The sequence below is a fragment of the Neoarius graeffei genome, chromosome 16 (genome assembly GCF_027579695.1).
Source record: "Neoarius graeffei isolate fNeoGra1 chromosome 16, fNeoGra1.pri, whole genome shotgun sequence".
Classification (NCBI taxonomy): Eukaryota; Metazoa; Chordata; class Actinopteri; order Siluriformes; family Ariidae; genus Neoarius; species Neoarius graeffei.
The window spans coordinates 20,403,697-20,419,729 of record NC_083584.1 but is presented as its reverse complement, the minus strand read 5'-3'; the positions used below and the strand labels follow the sequence as shown (position 1 = coordinate 20,419,729).

Below are 16,033 nucleotides of genomic sequence, written 5' to 3'. Positions count from 1 at the left end.
ATTTATCATGTCCCAGATCAAGCCGCCATTTTTCCACAAATTTGCAGAATTTTTGCCAAATTCTGAATAGAGTATTCACATCAAAGATTGTTTTATCTGTATTATTTCTTTCATCATTTTATTTCAAATTAAAACCAACATCATTCAAAACCGTATAGTTTATTGGCTGAGAGTATATTTAGTGGGGGACCCCGACAGTACCCAGTTTCTGAGACAGACCCATATACACTCAGTAAAGCCTGGACTTCACAGTTGGTTCATTTGACCATGTTTTAATACTGTCATTAAACTGTTTGTTAACATGACTAATGTTTTTATGTAGATTTTTAAAAATGGCAGTTGCCAGCATTGAATTATTGTCTCATGTACAAATAATCACCGTACGCTTATGCCACTTATGGTGCCTTGGGAGAGTATCTGCCCTGAAGTAGGAGATAAAGACTCGCAAAACTGTGGTCTTGGAACTACGATTGTTCAGTTCCTATAGTGTGGACACACAAAAGGGGGAACTTCCTCCGACAGTTCTAAGAACTATGAAAAAGTTTCTCCAGTCTGAAAGCAGCTTTTTATTTAGTTTAAACGGAATAGGTCAGAGGTGAAGGTGATCTTTTACGTTTTATGCCACAGGAAAGTTTTTAGGACAAGTAATCTGACAAGCTGCATAGGTTTCTGTTGTGGGATGTTTTTTTTTTTTCTTTTCTCTCCCGTCCTCTGTCTGCTTTTTAACTTCAAAAGCAAGAAAAATCAGAGGTTGGAGACTTTTTTTTTTTTTAAATATAACTATAGCTGATATACAGTGTAAGTCATAGTAGAGCAATTCTTCAGCAGAGAGGCCAAAATTATGAAATTATTCAGATTGCCTTGTCAGCTCAGTGATCTTACTCTAAAGTATGGAATCCAAGGCAAAATGTACTAAAACCCATCACCCCAATTATAGCAATGTCACTTCAGAGAAATCTTTGTTTGAATTTTAAAAAAATGAAAAGTTCATTTTGGGTGGCACGGTGGTGTAGTGGTTAGCGCTGTCGCCTCACAGCAAGAAGGTCCGGGTTCGAGCCCCGTGGCCGGCGAGGGCCTTTCTGTGCGGAGTTTGCATGTTCTCCCCGTGTCCGCGTGGGTTTCCTCCGGGTGCTCCGGTTTCCCCCACAGTCCAAAGACATGCAGGTTAGGTTAACTGGTGACTCTAAATTGAGCGTAGGTGTGAATGTGAGTGTGAATGGTTGTCTATGTGTCAGCCCTGTGATGACCTGGCGACTTGTCCAGGGTGTACCCCGCCTTTCGCCCGTAGTCAGCTGGGATAGGCTCCAGCTTGCCTGCGACCCTGTAGAAGGATAAAGCGGCTAGAGATAATGAGATGAGATGAAAAGTTCTTTTTTTTCTGATGTAATTGTTACTGACTTGTCTTTCCTCATAAAAGATTTTGCGTTCAGGGTTAAACATCGGCAATTTTTCTATGGTGTGGTTTTTTTTTTTTCCCCTCTTCTCTCTCAGCAACCACAAATTCTAGCCATTTGGTACCAAACTTTTAGCTTGGGGTTCTATACTGTGTATACCGTTTTCAGGTCTGTCGCACATCAATTTCCTGTTTACCGACTGAATGTATTTACAAAACGTAAAGTGTGGATTTACAAAATTTTCGTAACACTTTTCCCAGCAACTACAAATCACAACTGCTTGATATTTGGTACCGAGCTTCAGCTTGGGCTTCTACACCGTGTATACCGTTTTCAGGTCTGTCACACATCGACTTCCTGTTTACTGACTGAATGTGTTTACGAAATATATAGTGTGGATTTTGACACTATTTCAAGAAGCAAAATGCGATTTCCGAATGAGTTTACCAGGATGCTATTTGAAATCCCTGGGGAGAGACATTACTCTTGTTTCAGGGTTCATTATTTGTTGAAGTCAACATTCATAATACAGTAAGTCTCCTATTCCTTCGATTGCTTGCGTTGTGATATAAGCGAGAGCGGGGGGGGATACGCAAGTGAGCAGTAGCTCACAGTTGATCTTGTGTGGGTTTTTTTTTTCTTTTCTTTTTTTTTGGGGGGGAGGGTTCAAAGAGGCCTCGTCCAGTGTGAAATTTTTATTTCATACCATTTATCTTGAGTCCTGCAGCTAAAAGTAACCACATTTTGCTGTGAATGTAATTCCATTACCAAAGAACTACCCAGTAGTTGTTTCTTGGGACTTGCACAGCATTTAAAGGTAACTGTAAATGGATAAAAAGTATTACATACAGTTCTTTTAATACATAAATGATCGTGTTGACAAATTGCTGGGGTATCCGAGGAATAAAACAGAGAACATCTTGATCCTCATCCGATTTGTCAGTTCACAGGCAGAGTGCGCAAGACTGAGAAACCTGTAGCATCATCGTGGCTGCGGAAAGAACAAATACGACCTGTCTGTATTTTGATTGTATTTTTGTAATTTGAGCCAAGATTGTCTGTCTGTATCTTTACTCTACCACGGCCTTTGAAATGTCCTCGCAGACAGTCCAGGTTTTTTTGGTTGTATATGCTGAATTAGATTGGGGAGGGGATTGGTTGATTGGTGACCAAACACAGGTTCCCATGGCAATAACGTATCCCTGGCCCCCAAATCTCCAAATTGAACTTGACTCGCGTTGAATGGAGATCCTGCGAGCCAGCGAAAAGCTAATGGCACTGTTTTTAAATGCTATACTGAATTAACAGGAAAATCAGGCACGTGTTTTAGATGTGGGTCAAATAACTAGATATTGAATGTTTGTATACATTTATTTGAAAGTGGCCTCCATCAGATGTGAAAAATATCCGATCCGATCCGAGCTGTTTGCATGAATGAAGCAATATCCGATCTGAAAAATCTGAATTGGTTAGCACAGCCGAAGAGGATTTAATTTAATTTTTTTTTATTGAGCAGTTCAATTCTTGATTTATTTGACTTCATGTAAACATGATTGGCTACTGAATCCTGAAAGCTGCGTTCTCGTTTTCATCCAGTATACATAATCTGTTCCACACTACCCGATCAGGATGTAGTTCTTTTGATTTTTTTTTTTCTCATCCTATTTGAACTACTACTTCATTTTATTATTTTATTTTTACTCTTATTTTCTTTTAATTCTTTTAATTAATTGTTTTAGAATAAAAATAAAATTATTTTATGTAATTTTATTTCTCTATTGTTTACTGTTTTTGTTTTTACTTCTGTAAAGCACATTGAACTGCCATTGTGTATGAAATGTGCTATATAAATAAACTTGCCTTGCCTTGTCCCAGTGACGTTTTTAATGTACTGCCATAATTCATCAGTAAAGAATGATTAGAATGCTTTTTATGTTAAATACCAAACCAATAACCAAAACTGCAGAACAGTTAACATTTTATTAAATCGTGTGTCATCAAAATGTACAGAAATGTTTTTTTTTTTCCTTTTCCCTGTTTCAGGAAATAGTTGATAAAGATGGTCAAAGCAAAGTGTTATCCTTCACCGTCCCCTCCTTATCCAAACCATCAGTGTACCATGAGGTATGTTCAGAGAGCTTTACATATTTATTTCCCTCTTGTAAAATTTGTTTTTCAACTAATTCCTATCACCGTTAGTGTGCATCAGTTGTCCTCACTTTCATAAAATCTGATGCATTTTTGTTTGTGTGTTCCTTTTCACCAATAAAGACATCCTGTAAAATTTTTTGGCCATATTCAAAAGTCTAATGGTGGCACCATGAGGTTCATTTTTTTTTGCCAAAAAACGCTTATTTTATGTTTTCGCGTAAGGTTTGAATCACAATGTTGGACTCCATTTATTGATTTCTTGTGAGCCAGAGATCATGTTAAGAACCTTTGCAAGGGATTGAGAAGCATTAATGTGATTCATAATACATTTGTATTGTTTAAAAGTAGTTGAACAATGATTCAATGAACAGCTAAAACTCAAACTGTGCTTGATATATTTAGAATATGGACTAAAAATGTGGATCTAATATATCTGGTATACTCTATAACGGGTCGGCAACCTTTTTGCCATGTAGTGCCAATTAGAAATTTTCTTGTTAGTTAGTGTGCCATTCAAATGGGTGTTGTTAACTGTGTAATTAGACACCACACATTTCAGATGGATATGGATATTTAATGCATTGAGCAAATGTAAAACACCATTGCACTTGTTTTATGCCATTAACCTCACACACAAGGTTTAAGAACACCACACACACACACACACACACACACACACACACACACACTGGATAATAACATTGCAAGCAGCTTATACAAATTCACAAAATAACATCCAAAATCTTTCAGTAGGTAACAGGCCCAAGTTATTCACAATAAAGACGTAGCAGCCTAATGGAAATGGAACTGATGAATAATAAAACTGCAGAAAAAAATTAAATAATGAGTGTCAGAGAACATTGACAAGTAGCCTACATAAAGTGGCTTAAAGGGCTGATGACATGAACATGACTCTATGCAATTTCTTAAATAAACTATACAACATGGGAAACATGTTAGATTTCTGTTATTACGTGAAAAGAAGCTGTTACGCAAATATCCAACTTTTAATTGCACAGCGCAAGAAAACTGGGTCTGTGGCTCGCGGTCATGTTGTGACGTCAGCGGGAGAACACGCTGCGGTTCACTGGCTGTTCTACTCAATGGAAATGGCGCATGAAAACGCCGGTGGACTCTCTAGTGCTAGCTCTTCCTCTTCTGGGAGTCTAGAATTGTGTTGATCTCTTCCGAATAGAATCTATGATAGCCTGCCCTCTTTACCCTTTGCCTCTCGTTGCTAGGCGGCAGTTACATGAAAGCCGCAAGCTGTCACAAGCAAATACATGACTGATATCATGCCGACTTTATGATTACGTTTATGATTATCATGTAGAATCTATAGCTCTACGTACCTTTATCTTATGTCATTTCACAACACATATTCTGACAGGAAGACTGTCTTTGGATCCGGCATAGCTACTAGTAGACCCCCTCCGGAATACTTGCAGTGTTGCCAGATTGGGAGGTTTCCCGCCCAGTTGGGCGGTTTCAATTGCATTTTGGTGGGTTTTGAACATATTTTGGGCTGGAAAATGTCAGCAGTATCTGTTGCCAGATACTGCTGAAGTTTTCCAGCCCAAAATATGTTCAAAACCCACCAAAATGCACTTGAAACCGCCCAACTGGGCGGGAAACCTCCCAATCTGGCAACACTGTGTAGGCACTGCTGATGGTAGTAACACACGTTTGTGCTGAACTGAACACCCAAGAGATTCTTTTAAGCTGGGAAGGGTGTCAAAACAATCCAAATCGAAGTGTTCAGAGCACAGGACGGATGTTGGTGAGGGCTCCCACTTGTCACGAGTGCGCCTGACTTGCTTCACCCACTTCACTTCGCATGCAGCTCGGGATCTCTGGGGAAACTTGAATAAACTGACCCCATCCTTGTGGGTTTTGGAGCAAAAGCCGGCAACACAACGCGAAGGCATTATAACTATATATATATATATATATATATATATATATATATATATATATATATATATAATAATGTCTAATAAAAATACTAATAATGATAAACTGAACACCTGTCGCATCAACAACAAACTGGTAAGTGAGGAGGAAGGTTCTTTCGCTGACGTCATATAGCTCCTCCTCCTCTTTCGTCTCCTGGGTGCTGCAGCCCTGTCAAATTTGCCCAAATAGCCACGTTTTTTATCATAACTTGTAAAACGCCTTCGTGAATTAATATATGGATCATCGGGAATTACTTTTTGTTATAAAACATCGCCAAAGATGTCAAAAACGTGTCATCAGCACTTTAACAATAAACTGCAAATTTGAAGTAGCCTTGTTACAAAATAAATGTTTTGCCTATCAGTCAGTGTGGTCCCTGGCCCTGCTTCCCCTTACTTAGCTCCGAGATGTGGGGATGGTAATTGGGCACTTTGAGTTGGACGCATGCTTCCGAATAGCCCGTTGTCAGACGACTTCGGGAGGGGCAAAGTACGTTCTTCATGTGCGAAAATATCTGTTCACACGGATATGTTGATCCGAATACTGACAATAGAGCCAGTGCGATATTGCGAAGACAGTTGAACTTTTCGGGTAAAGATGCCCAGCAGGATTCATTGGCTTTAAACAGCAGAGCTCCTCTCTGTCACATCACAATATCTTGCCATCACTGCCAAACGTGCCACATCATTCACATCTACACTTTCGTCAAGCTCAATGCTAAATACCGCTGCATCTTTTATGCCAGTTGTTTGCTGCACGCTTACGTTTTCTGCCATTTCACCAATTCGTCGCTCAACAGTTCTGGCTGATACGGGCATGTCTTTTATTCTTGATTTTATTGTCTCTTTATTTGGCAGCCCCTCAGAAAGACTCTCCGAGCCGGAGAGAAAGGCCTCCTTAATGTATTCACCGTCTGTGAATGGCTTTCCATGTTTAGCTATGCAGTGATAAATTACTGTATATAGCTAGCTTCAGTGGCATTGTTTTTAGCTGAGGTAAAGACTGTTAAAGTGTGGGCTTGCTTCCCATATCTGCACACTGCGCGCGAGATTGATTGATTGATTGATTGATTGATTCGTCCCGATCTGCCTGATCTTTGAAAGTCTTTTCGTGCTTTGCCTCGAAATGACGTTTAACACTGGATGTTCGACTCAAAACACTTTCAAAACACAACGTGCACACAGCACGGTCCCTCTGAGAAACAAACCCATATTCTTTGGTCCACGAGGAGAGGAAAGCCCGAACTGTCGGCTTCTTTGCCATTTTGGCGCAACTGCTGCATCAAGTGGACCCGTCTCATGAGAAATATGGGGAGGGGGAAGTGTTGCCAGATTGGGCGGTTTTAAGTGCATTTTGGCGGGTTTTGAACATGTTTTGGGCTGGAAAACGTCAGCAGTATCTGGCAACACTGGGCGCTATATTGTTGTGTAGTCGTGCTAAAAGAGCAGGCTCGCCGTGCAACAGCCAATGACAGTCCAAGATGACGTTTGAACATTTTTAATGTGTTGAATAATTAGGTTTGTGCATCATTGTCAGTGTGCCACTGGAAATTCCTCAGCGTGCCTAGGGTTGCCGACCCCTGCTCTATAAGGTGCCATAATGTTTCATGAAAAGTGATCGAAATTTTGTCATAAAAGTCATAAAATAGCAGCTTTTTCCATAACTTTGAGCTGCTGGTGCCACCATTAAACTTTTGAATTTTGTCAAAATATTTCACCCAGTGTGTTTTCTTACCAAAAAAACAAAAATGCATCATGATCGGAGGAACTTTTCATTTTTAGGGGGCAACTGATGCACCCTAATCACTGTGGGGTTTTTTTTTCTTCCCCCTTTTCCCCCCCTCACTCTCTCTGTCTCTCTCTCTCCTCCTGTAGCCTTCTGCCATCGGCTCCATGGCCCTAACTGAAGGAGCTCTCGCCAATCACGGGCTTAGTCGAGTTGTTTACAGTGGACCACACCTCCAGAGAGAGACGTTCACAGCACAGAACAGGTGGAGCTGCTTATTAAACATTCAGTGCATTTGTTTGTTCCATCTATTATTCAGACATCAGTGAGGATTGTTAATACAGTCTTCTGTGCGCGTGCATGCATACGAGTAGGACGGTCAGAACGGATTTCAGTATTCTAACACTGTTCCGCTTTTAGTATTTGCATATTACATTGTACATGCATCAAAACATCATTTCCCCAAATGCCTTTTTGAAAAAAAGTAAATTTTCTATTTAAAATAAAAATTAAAATCTGAGTATGTATCCTAACAGTGCTATTACATGTAATAACCTAATTTGCTCTTTGGCTCTGTATTTTTGCGTTACACCCTATGTAGTGAGCACATACAGTAGACTCACTGGCCACTTTATTAGGAACTCCCATCCACCTGCTGCTGTTTTTATGCAGTTCTCTAATCCGCCAATCCCTCGGTGCATAAAATCCTGCCGATGCAAATCAAGAGCTTCAGTTAATGTTCACTTCAGACATCAGAATGAGGGAAAAATTGTGACCTCAAAGTCTGACTTTCACTGTGGCATGGGTGTTGGTTTGAGCCAGATGGACTGGTTTGATTTGAGTATTTCAGAAACTGCTGATCTCCTGGGGTTTTCACACCACAACAGTCTGTAGAGTTTACACAGAATGGTGCGAAAACCAAAAAACATCGAGTGAGGGAGGGACGGTTCTGCGGGTGGAAACGAACACCTTGTTAAGAGAGGTCCGAGGAAAATGGACAGGTTGGTTCAAGCTGCTAGGAAGGATATACACTACCGTTCAAAAGTTTGGGGTCACTTTGAAATGTCCTTATTTTTGAAAGAAAAGCACTGTTCTTTTCAATGAAGATCACTTTAAACTAATCAGAAATCCACTCTATACATTGCTAATGTGGTAAATGACTATTCTAGCTGCAAATGTCTGGTTTTTGGTGCAATATCTCCATAGGTGTATAGAGGCCCATTTCCAGCAACTCTCACTCCAGTGTTCTAATGGTACAATGTGTTTGCTCATTGCCTCAGAAGGCTAATGGATGATTAGAAAACCCTTGTACAATCATGTTAGCACAGCTGAAAACAGTTTAGCTCTTTAGAGAAGCTATAAAACTGACCTTCCTTTGAGCAGATTGAGTTTCTGGAGCATCACATTTGTGGGGTCGATTAAATGCTCAAAATGGCCAGAAAAATGGCTTGACTATATTTTCTATTCGTTTTACAACTTATGGTGGTAAATAAAAGTGTGACTTTTCATGGAAAACACAAAATTGTCTGGGTGACCCCAAACTTTTGAACGGTAGTGTAGCAACTCTTTACAACCGTAGTGAGCAGGAAAGCATCTCAGCATGCAACAGCAGAAGAGCACATTGGGTTCCGCTCCTGCAACCAAGAACGGGAATCTTAGGATCAAGAAGTTCCTATTAAAGTGGCCATATATATAGTATAGTGAATAGGAAGCCGTTTGACATTCATGCCCACAGTGTGTGTGTTGGAGCTTAAATAAAAAAATAAAAATAATAAACATTCACAATGAATATAGGTTAAAGAAAGTAGATTTTCATGTAGACTACAGGTTGCATAAGAAATATTAAATCAATGAGTGACGAGAACCAATTAATGTGGTGGTAATAAATTTGAAATATTATGGGTTAATATTATGTATATAAAAATAATTGGACCACATTGGAACCCAGTGTGGTGATCTGCTGTTGCATGCCGAGATGCTTTTCTGCTCACCACGGTTGTTAAGTGTGATTTATGAGTTACTATATTTATGAGCTCTATTTATATTATTTATTTTTTTAAATTCAAGCACATGGTGTTTCAGTTGTTTTTCTCAGGTACCTTTTTTCAGTTACGTTAAAATCAAGGCTTTGAACCAGAATTTTTTTCCTATTGGTTCGTTCCGAACAGAAACGGAATTTTAACGTTTCCGGTTTTGGGTTCCACCATTAAATAGACGTTCCCGAACCGGTTAGAACAAAAAAATTTCGTTCCCGGAACGGTTAATTACGTTCCCTGTCAGCTGTTTAACAAATGGCTATAAAGTTATGTCTCTGTCTCATCCAGCTTAAGCCAAATGTAGGCTAATTCTATTACAACCTTCATTAAATAAGACAAGAAATAATTCAAAACAATTATTATTTCAAATGTTGGCGATTTGGATTCTCAGTATGTCTTCCCATCTACACAAACAGAAAAAGTGCCAAAAATGAAAGACAATTCGTTTAGTGTGTGTTACTAAGGCTAGTCAGGCCCTATAGAGGGCTACCGCATGACGTCACCGCGCCGCAAGATTTTGTTAGGCGCCATATTGGAAGACCAAGTACACATCTATGCAAGTACATACATACATAAAACAAACTACACCTGAAATGTAGCCAGGGCCGGTTCTGCCCTAATCTGGACCCGGGTGCAACATCTAATTAATTTTTTTTTTTAAATGGAATCTTTCAGGAATCTGAGTGTCTTTTGATTAAATGTTATTACCGTATTTTCTGGACTATAAGCCGCTACTTTTTTCCTAGGTTTTGAACCATGCGGCTTATACAAAGGTGCGGCTATTCTGTGGATTTTTCTTCCACCGCTAGGGGCGCTCTAACCGGAAGTAGAATCAAAAATAAGATAGACGAAAAATCAATGCAAAGAAGAATTAGCAGATCTTTAGCAGATAGAACACGCACGACAAATTACTAACTGGTAATTATTTTCAAATCCAGCGAAGATGATTAAAGTGACTTGTGGTTTCAAACACAGGAGAAATGAAGGTAAATAAATACCGGTTATTTTCTCTTGGTTCTGTTCCGTTTTAATCAGCAAAGTTGCTGCCGTGTTAAAAGGCACTGTTCGGAAAGAATCTGTTCAGGTACATACATGTACATTTACAGTACAAAATCGTTCTGTACATGCAGTAAATATCTAATTTTTCAACATAGATATCTGCGGCTTATAGCCCGGTGCGGCTTGTATATCTTTTTTTTTTTCTATTTTTTTTTAAAAATAGAGCGGCTGCGGCTTATATACAGGTGCGCTCTATAGTCCAGAAAATACGGTAATGTGAAGTGTTGAGGTTTTTATTCAGGATATTGAATCTAAATGATGACCCCTGGTTTAGCGCGTCTGCTAATCTGATGCACTGTTTTTGTAATCGGATTTATGTCCAAATGGCTTGAAAGCATAAAAGAAAAGAATGTGTGAGGAAGATTGATTTTATTTTTTTGGGTGACTTTCTGGATGATGATTTTGATGATTCCTGTCTCAGGTTTGAAGTGCTGACGTTCCTGCTGCTTTGCTACAACGCTGCTCTGAGCTACATGAATAGTTCTTCCCTACAGTCTCTGTGTCAGCTCAGCTCCAGGTTCGTCTCTCTCTCACACACACACACACACACACACACACACACACACACACACACACACACACAGAGGGGAACACCCTCAGAAATATGGGTACTAAGGCCTTCCTTTCTTTTGTATCTTCAGCACCTTTGTGTGTGTCTGTGAAGGTGCTAGTACTTTTTTTTTTTAAGCTGCTTAACAGTATAACATTTGGTCTTTAACCTCCTAAGGCCCAAGCTGTTTTTTTACATGCATTTTTTTTATTTCTCTTTGCTATTTGGGCTTATTAGAACCTGATTAGAATAAAAACTAAGCATCATCTTTTGATAAGATGTACTTTTAGAGAAAAAGTATGTCCACATATGTGGATTCTTGTTCCGAATTTCCATAAAGTGCTGTCCACGCATGTGACCGCTAAGCCCTAGGAGGTTAAGTTATAATGTATGATCAGATAGATGGGAAGTGACCCATTTGGGTTCACTTCCAGGGCGCTTCGTAGTGTGCGACCCAAAGCAGTCTACCTGGCGTAGTTGTGTTTTATCTGGCGTAGCGTGTTTTTATTGTTGTGTGTAGGAGATCTTTTATGTCTGAGACTGGACTATGGGCTCGTTGGCACAGTTTTGTGCACTTTTTTTTTTTTGTGATAACTCTGTCGTTGGCGTTTACCTGTCATGAGGCAGCCGGACATCGTGGCGTACTTGGCAAGTCCGGGAGCCGCGAACAACTCCTTTCTCTGAGGACCACCACTTGTTGGAGGGGTACCGGCGGGAATACCAGCTGAACTGTACACCTCACACAGCCTGGATGACGTCCCCATTCATCGGACCACTCGAAGGAAAAGAGGAAGGAGAGGAGGCATATGTCGGAGACTGAAATGCCTCAGCCTGGACACCCGCCACCGGCTTTCAAATGTGCAGTCCATCAGGAACAAGGTGGATGAGCTGGAAGCGTGGGCCAAATTTAAACCTGAAGTTTGGGAAACGTATCCGCTAGCGTTTACTGAGACATAGCTCAGTGAGGCGGACCAAGACGAGGACCTGGCTATAAGTGGGTTTGGCAGCCCACTTTGGCTGGACCGGTCCCCAGAGATCACAGAGAAGAGTTGAGGAGGGGGAGTGTGTCTGGTTGTCAATCAGAGGTACTGTAACACCGTTGTGATCCGGGAAAAGTTGTATACTTCTGATATTGAACTGTTGTCTGTCTCACTCCGCCCTCACTATTTGCCTCGTGAATTTCAACAACTGTTTTTCACGCTTGTTTACATTCATCCACGTGCCAATGCAGCCACAGCGGCACAGCTGATCGCGGATGTCACACACAGACCTGACTCCATTTGTCCTGATGCTCCAAAGTTTATCCTTGGTGATTTTAATCACTGCACTTTGACCAAGACACTGAAAACTTGTGAACAATATGTGTCTTGTGCCACTGCTATAAGAAACTCCACGATTGATCTATGCTATGGTACTGTAACCAGTGCTTATAAATCCTTGCCCCTGCCTTCTCTTAGGGCTTCCTACTAGAGGTCTGCGCGGGTCGGATTTTTCAGTCCCGCTCCCGCCCGCGCCTGCAAACAATTATGATTTTCAGTCCCGCCCGCGCCCACAAAGAATTATGATTTTCAGTCCCACCCGCGCCTGCCATATTTTGTCCCGCTCCCGCCCGCAAATCCCGCATGATGCAGACGTTCGCGTTATTTCTCAGGAAAGTTCTTGTCTTGACACAGCGTGATGGTGCCCCGCCCCCTACTTTGAGTGGATTTGAGCATAAATATTTACAGCTCACGTTCACGTTTATTATTTACCTTGTTTCTGAATTCAGCATGTAGTGTCTCTAATAATAATAATAATAATAATTAGTGCTGTCAAGCGATTAAAATATTTAATAGCGAATCATACATTTTTGTCACATGAGAAACCATTGTAATTCTCTGATCAGCATAAAAAAGTGAATGGGCTTACTTTGTACCAATGTTTTTTTTTTTTTTGTTTTTTTTTTGTTTTTTTTGCAAGGCAGAGCTAGCAAGAAAACCATGAGTGAACAACTTTAATCAGAGAGACAGGTTACACAGTGACGGTAGGCTTGACTCAGTGCTATCCCAGAAATCTTTCCTGTAATATGCAAATTTGGCCGCCTCTGATTGGACAGCCAAATTTGCATATTACAGGAAGGATTTCTGGGATAGCATTGAGTCAAGCCTACCGTTACTGTGTAAGCTGTCTCTCTGATTAGAGTTGTAGACTAACTCAAGCAGTAAATCACTTGACTCATGGTTCTCTTGCTAGCTGGGTGTGAACAGCGAGTCATTAGAGTGATCAGACAACAACAACTTGTGTTTGACTGACAGCTACGCTCAGCTATTCCCCCGGAGGCTGTTGCGGCCATTCCCTACTCAGATTTTGGCGGACTGAGCGTAGCTGTCAGTCAAACACAAGTTAGCCAATGGGAATGCATTCCTGGACAGCCCACCCACACGTGAATTTTGTGCCAAAACTGCAAGCAAAAAGTCAGGGAGCGCAAACGAGAGAGCTGGAATCTCAACCAAAATAAATTACGTCAAACAAAACTGAGAAAGACGCGGAACAAAAATAAAAGGTTTCTGAAGAGTAATAGACTGATATTTTGCACGATTACACGAATAATTTGTTTGCCAGTCTAAAAAAATTGACTTTTTTTTTTGTATTTTGATTTGTCGTTTTTGTTTGATATTTCAAAAGTATTGTATGAACATTTTGGCACAAAATCGATTCCATAATAGACGTGCCGTGTTTTTTATCTCAACCCTACATTCAGATTAGAATTTCTGACACGCGCACAATCCCACATAACCAACTTGCTCTGCTCCGTGTAGATAAAAGATCACGATGTCATCAGGCGTACTGAACATGTGCAGAAGGTTAGAGGTGCTAATATTTTTCTCTCAGATTATCAGAGGTCGACACCGCCTCCTTCAGTTAAATCTGATTTAAATTCTCGAAGGGAATGGGGTACTTCATTCTGATTTGAGCTTGAATCTGATTATTAGGGTCCATCGTTTAGCGATTAGGTATTGATTTTGTACATTTCCCATTAAAGGTAAAATTTGCTTCCCTTCTATTTCAGCTTCATCTGATGAGCTTTTAGTTTTAAAGAAGAACTGAAGTCATTTTTAAACTTGCTTTATTTCTTCATTCACGTGTTGTTCAATTACGTTTTCGGTTTTATTAACCTTTATATCGTGGCTCTTATTGGCATACTATATTACACTAATCGGCCTTTAGCCATGTCGAATGTAGTTCGTTTGGTCCACAGCAGGCGTCGCTCATTCGCGCGATCTTCACGAGACTTGTGCGAGACTTCAAACGTGAAGTGTCAGTGCCGCCATTTCGAAAACTGTTTACACAGCGGCCAGATCGCCATATCATTCCAATTTAGATTAATTTGCCAGCTTCATCAGTGATGGAGATTATTCCATACCACTTCAAACCAACGTGGAGTAGAGAAGAGCTGGAAAGACGACAGGATAAGGACGAGTCCATCACGCTGGCATTTACGTCATTACTGTCGCACAATTAAAATGTGCCAGATCAGGCGGGTGGTGGGTTTTTAAATTAATAAATACATGCATGTACCGTATTTTTGTGATAAATACGTATTATACTGAGCACATTTCCCATATAATCCTCACTAAGGTTTCGGACAGCACTACAAAATGGTGTCCACACTATATAGTGCCATATATAGTGAGTAGGGAGTGATTTTGTTCACGGAAAACTTCCGGCTTGATTACGCGAGTATTCAAAAGAAGGCATGCGTGTCTTTTGACAACATTGGCAGACGTCGGTCACTTTGGTTTCCGCTGTACGTTTTACTTCTGTCCTACGATGTCTCGCACAGGTCTCAGCGAATCTCGTTTACGGCTGTCGCTTTGACATATGGACTGATATATTACAGAGCATGTTTCAAACACTCATAACTTGCTATAGCAGCGACAAAATGGCGATCAGAAATGCATTCCTATATTTAATAAAATGAGAGAAATAGAATTTTGATGATAAAAAAATTTGCCTTCAGTCCCCCTTTGATGGCGTATTCACACCTACGTTGTTTGGTCCGGACCAAACGAACCAAATTTCCTTTGGTCCAGACCTTTTGGGTTGGTCTGGATACAAACCACCGAACTCTGGTCCGGACCAAACAAGCGGACCGAGACCGAGCTGCAAGGTCGGACTCAGTCCGGACCAAAGGAACTCTGGTGCGGATCTTTTGGAGGTGTGAAAGCAAACCGGACCTAATCCAACAGTTTTGCTTTTTTGTACCTCGGGAGCTTCCGTCGTTTGTCGAGCATTATGGGAAACAGAGTCTTGACACTCCACCGCAAAGTGCAAACACTGTTTCGGTTGTCAAGGGAACCTTACAACAGTCGTTCAGTCATTCAGACCAGTGGTAGGCTAGACTACAGAGTACAAAAAATGAGTAGGGGGCAAACGTGGACCGAGGAAGAAACGCGTACCCTTGTGGATATATGGGCAGATGTCCACATATCTGAGCTTTTGGAGAGAACGCACAAAAATGCCGACGTGTTTGCTGTATTCAGTGAGAAAATGAAGGAGAAGGGGTTCACGCGCTCCCCAGAACAATGTCGGCTAAAAGTGAAGAAACTCCGTCAGACCTACATTAAAATCAGGGACATTCTTTAAAAACGTGGCGGTACTAGCGACGTAAAAAAGAAATTCATCTATTGCGTGAAGAGCCAGAACTGTCACAACATGATGTGCGCTCATCAGCGCTATCCTCCGTAGCCGCCTTGCCCTTTGTCGTCGTCGTTGATAAATTACTTGTACAGCAGCATAGTAATCGCACAATTGTGAAAACAGTAAAAACTGGAAAAAACATATAGCTTTGATGACATTAAAAAGAATAAGAGCACAGAAAGCCTCCATGACTACTTTTGAACTTAACGCTTTGTGCGCGTGTCGTCTCTGACCAATAGCTGAACGACCTCAGGGCGCGTGGCTTTGACGACAGATTTTGGTCCGCTTACTAAAATGTACAGTGTGAAAGCGAACCGCACCAAAATGAAAAAATAAAAAAAGCATTTGGTTCGGACCAAAGCAAGTGAACTATCGAACTATCCTGGTCTGAATACACCCTGAGACCAAAGTTATGTTTCCTGAAAATATCTTTTGCCATGTCCTCTGATGTCGCTAGCTCTCATGTAGTGACGGTTTGGACT

At 40.8% G+C, this 16,033-nt stretch overlaps 1 protein-coding gene across 3 annotated transcripts in view; it reads left to right on the top strand.

The window, feature by feature from the left end:
• Positions 1-16,033, top strand: part of hycc1 (hyccin PI4KA lipid kinase complex subunit 1) — a 154,927-nt gene that overhangs the window by 118,405 nt on the left and 20,489 nt on the right. For all 3 annotated transcript variants that reach the window (XR_009656788.1, XR_009656789.1, XM_060942611.1), the window contains exons 5-7: positions 3,438-3,518; positions 7,376-7,491; positions 10,743-10,838. Coding sequence is in view for 1 of the 3 variants with exons in the window: in XM_060942611.1 (XP_060798594.1) it covers positions 3,438-3,518; positions 7,376-7,491; positions 10,743-10,838 (293 nt within the window). In the remaining 2 variants the exon portion in view is untranslated. The remainder of the gene's footprint in view (positions 1-3,437; positions 3,519-7,375; positions 7,492-10,742; positions 10,839-16,033) is intronic.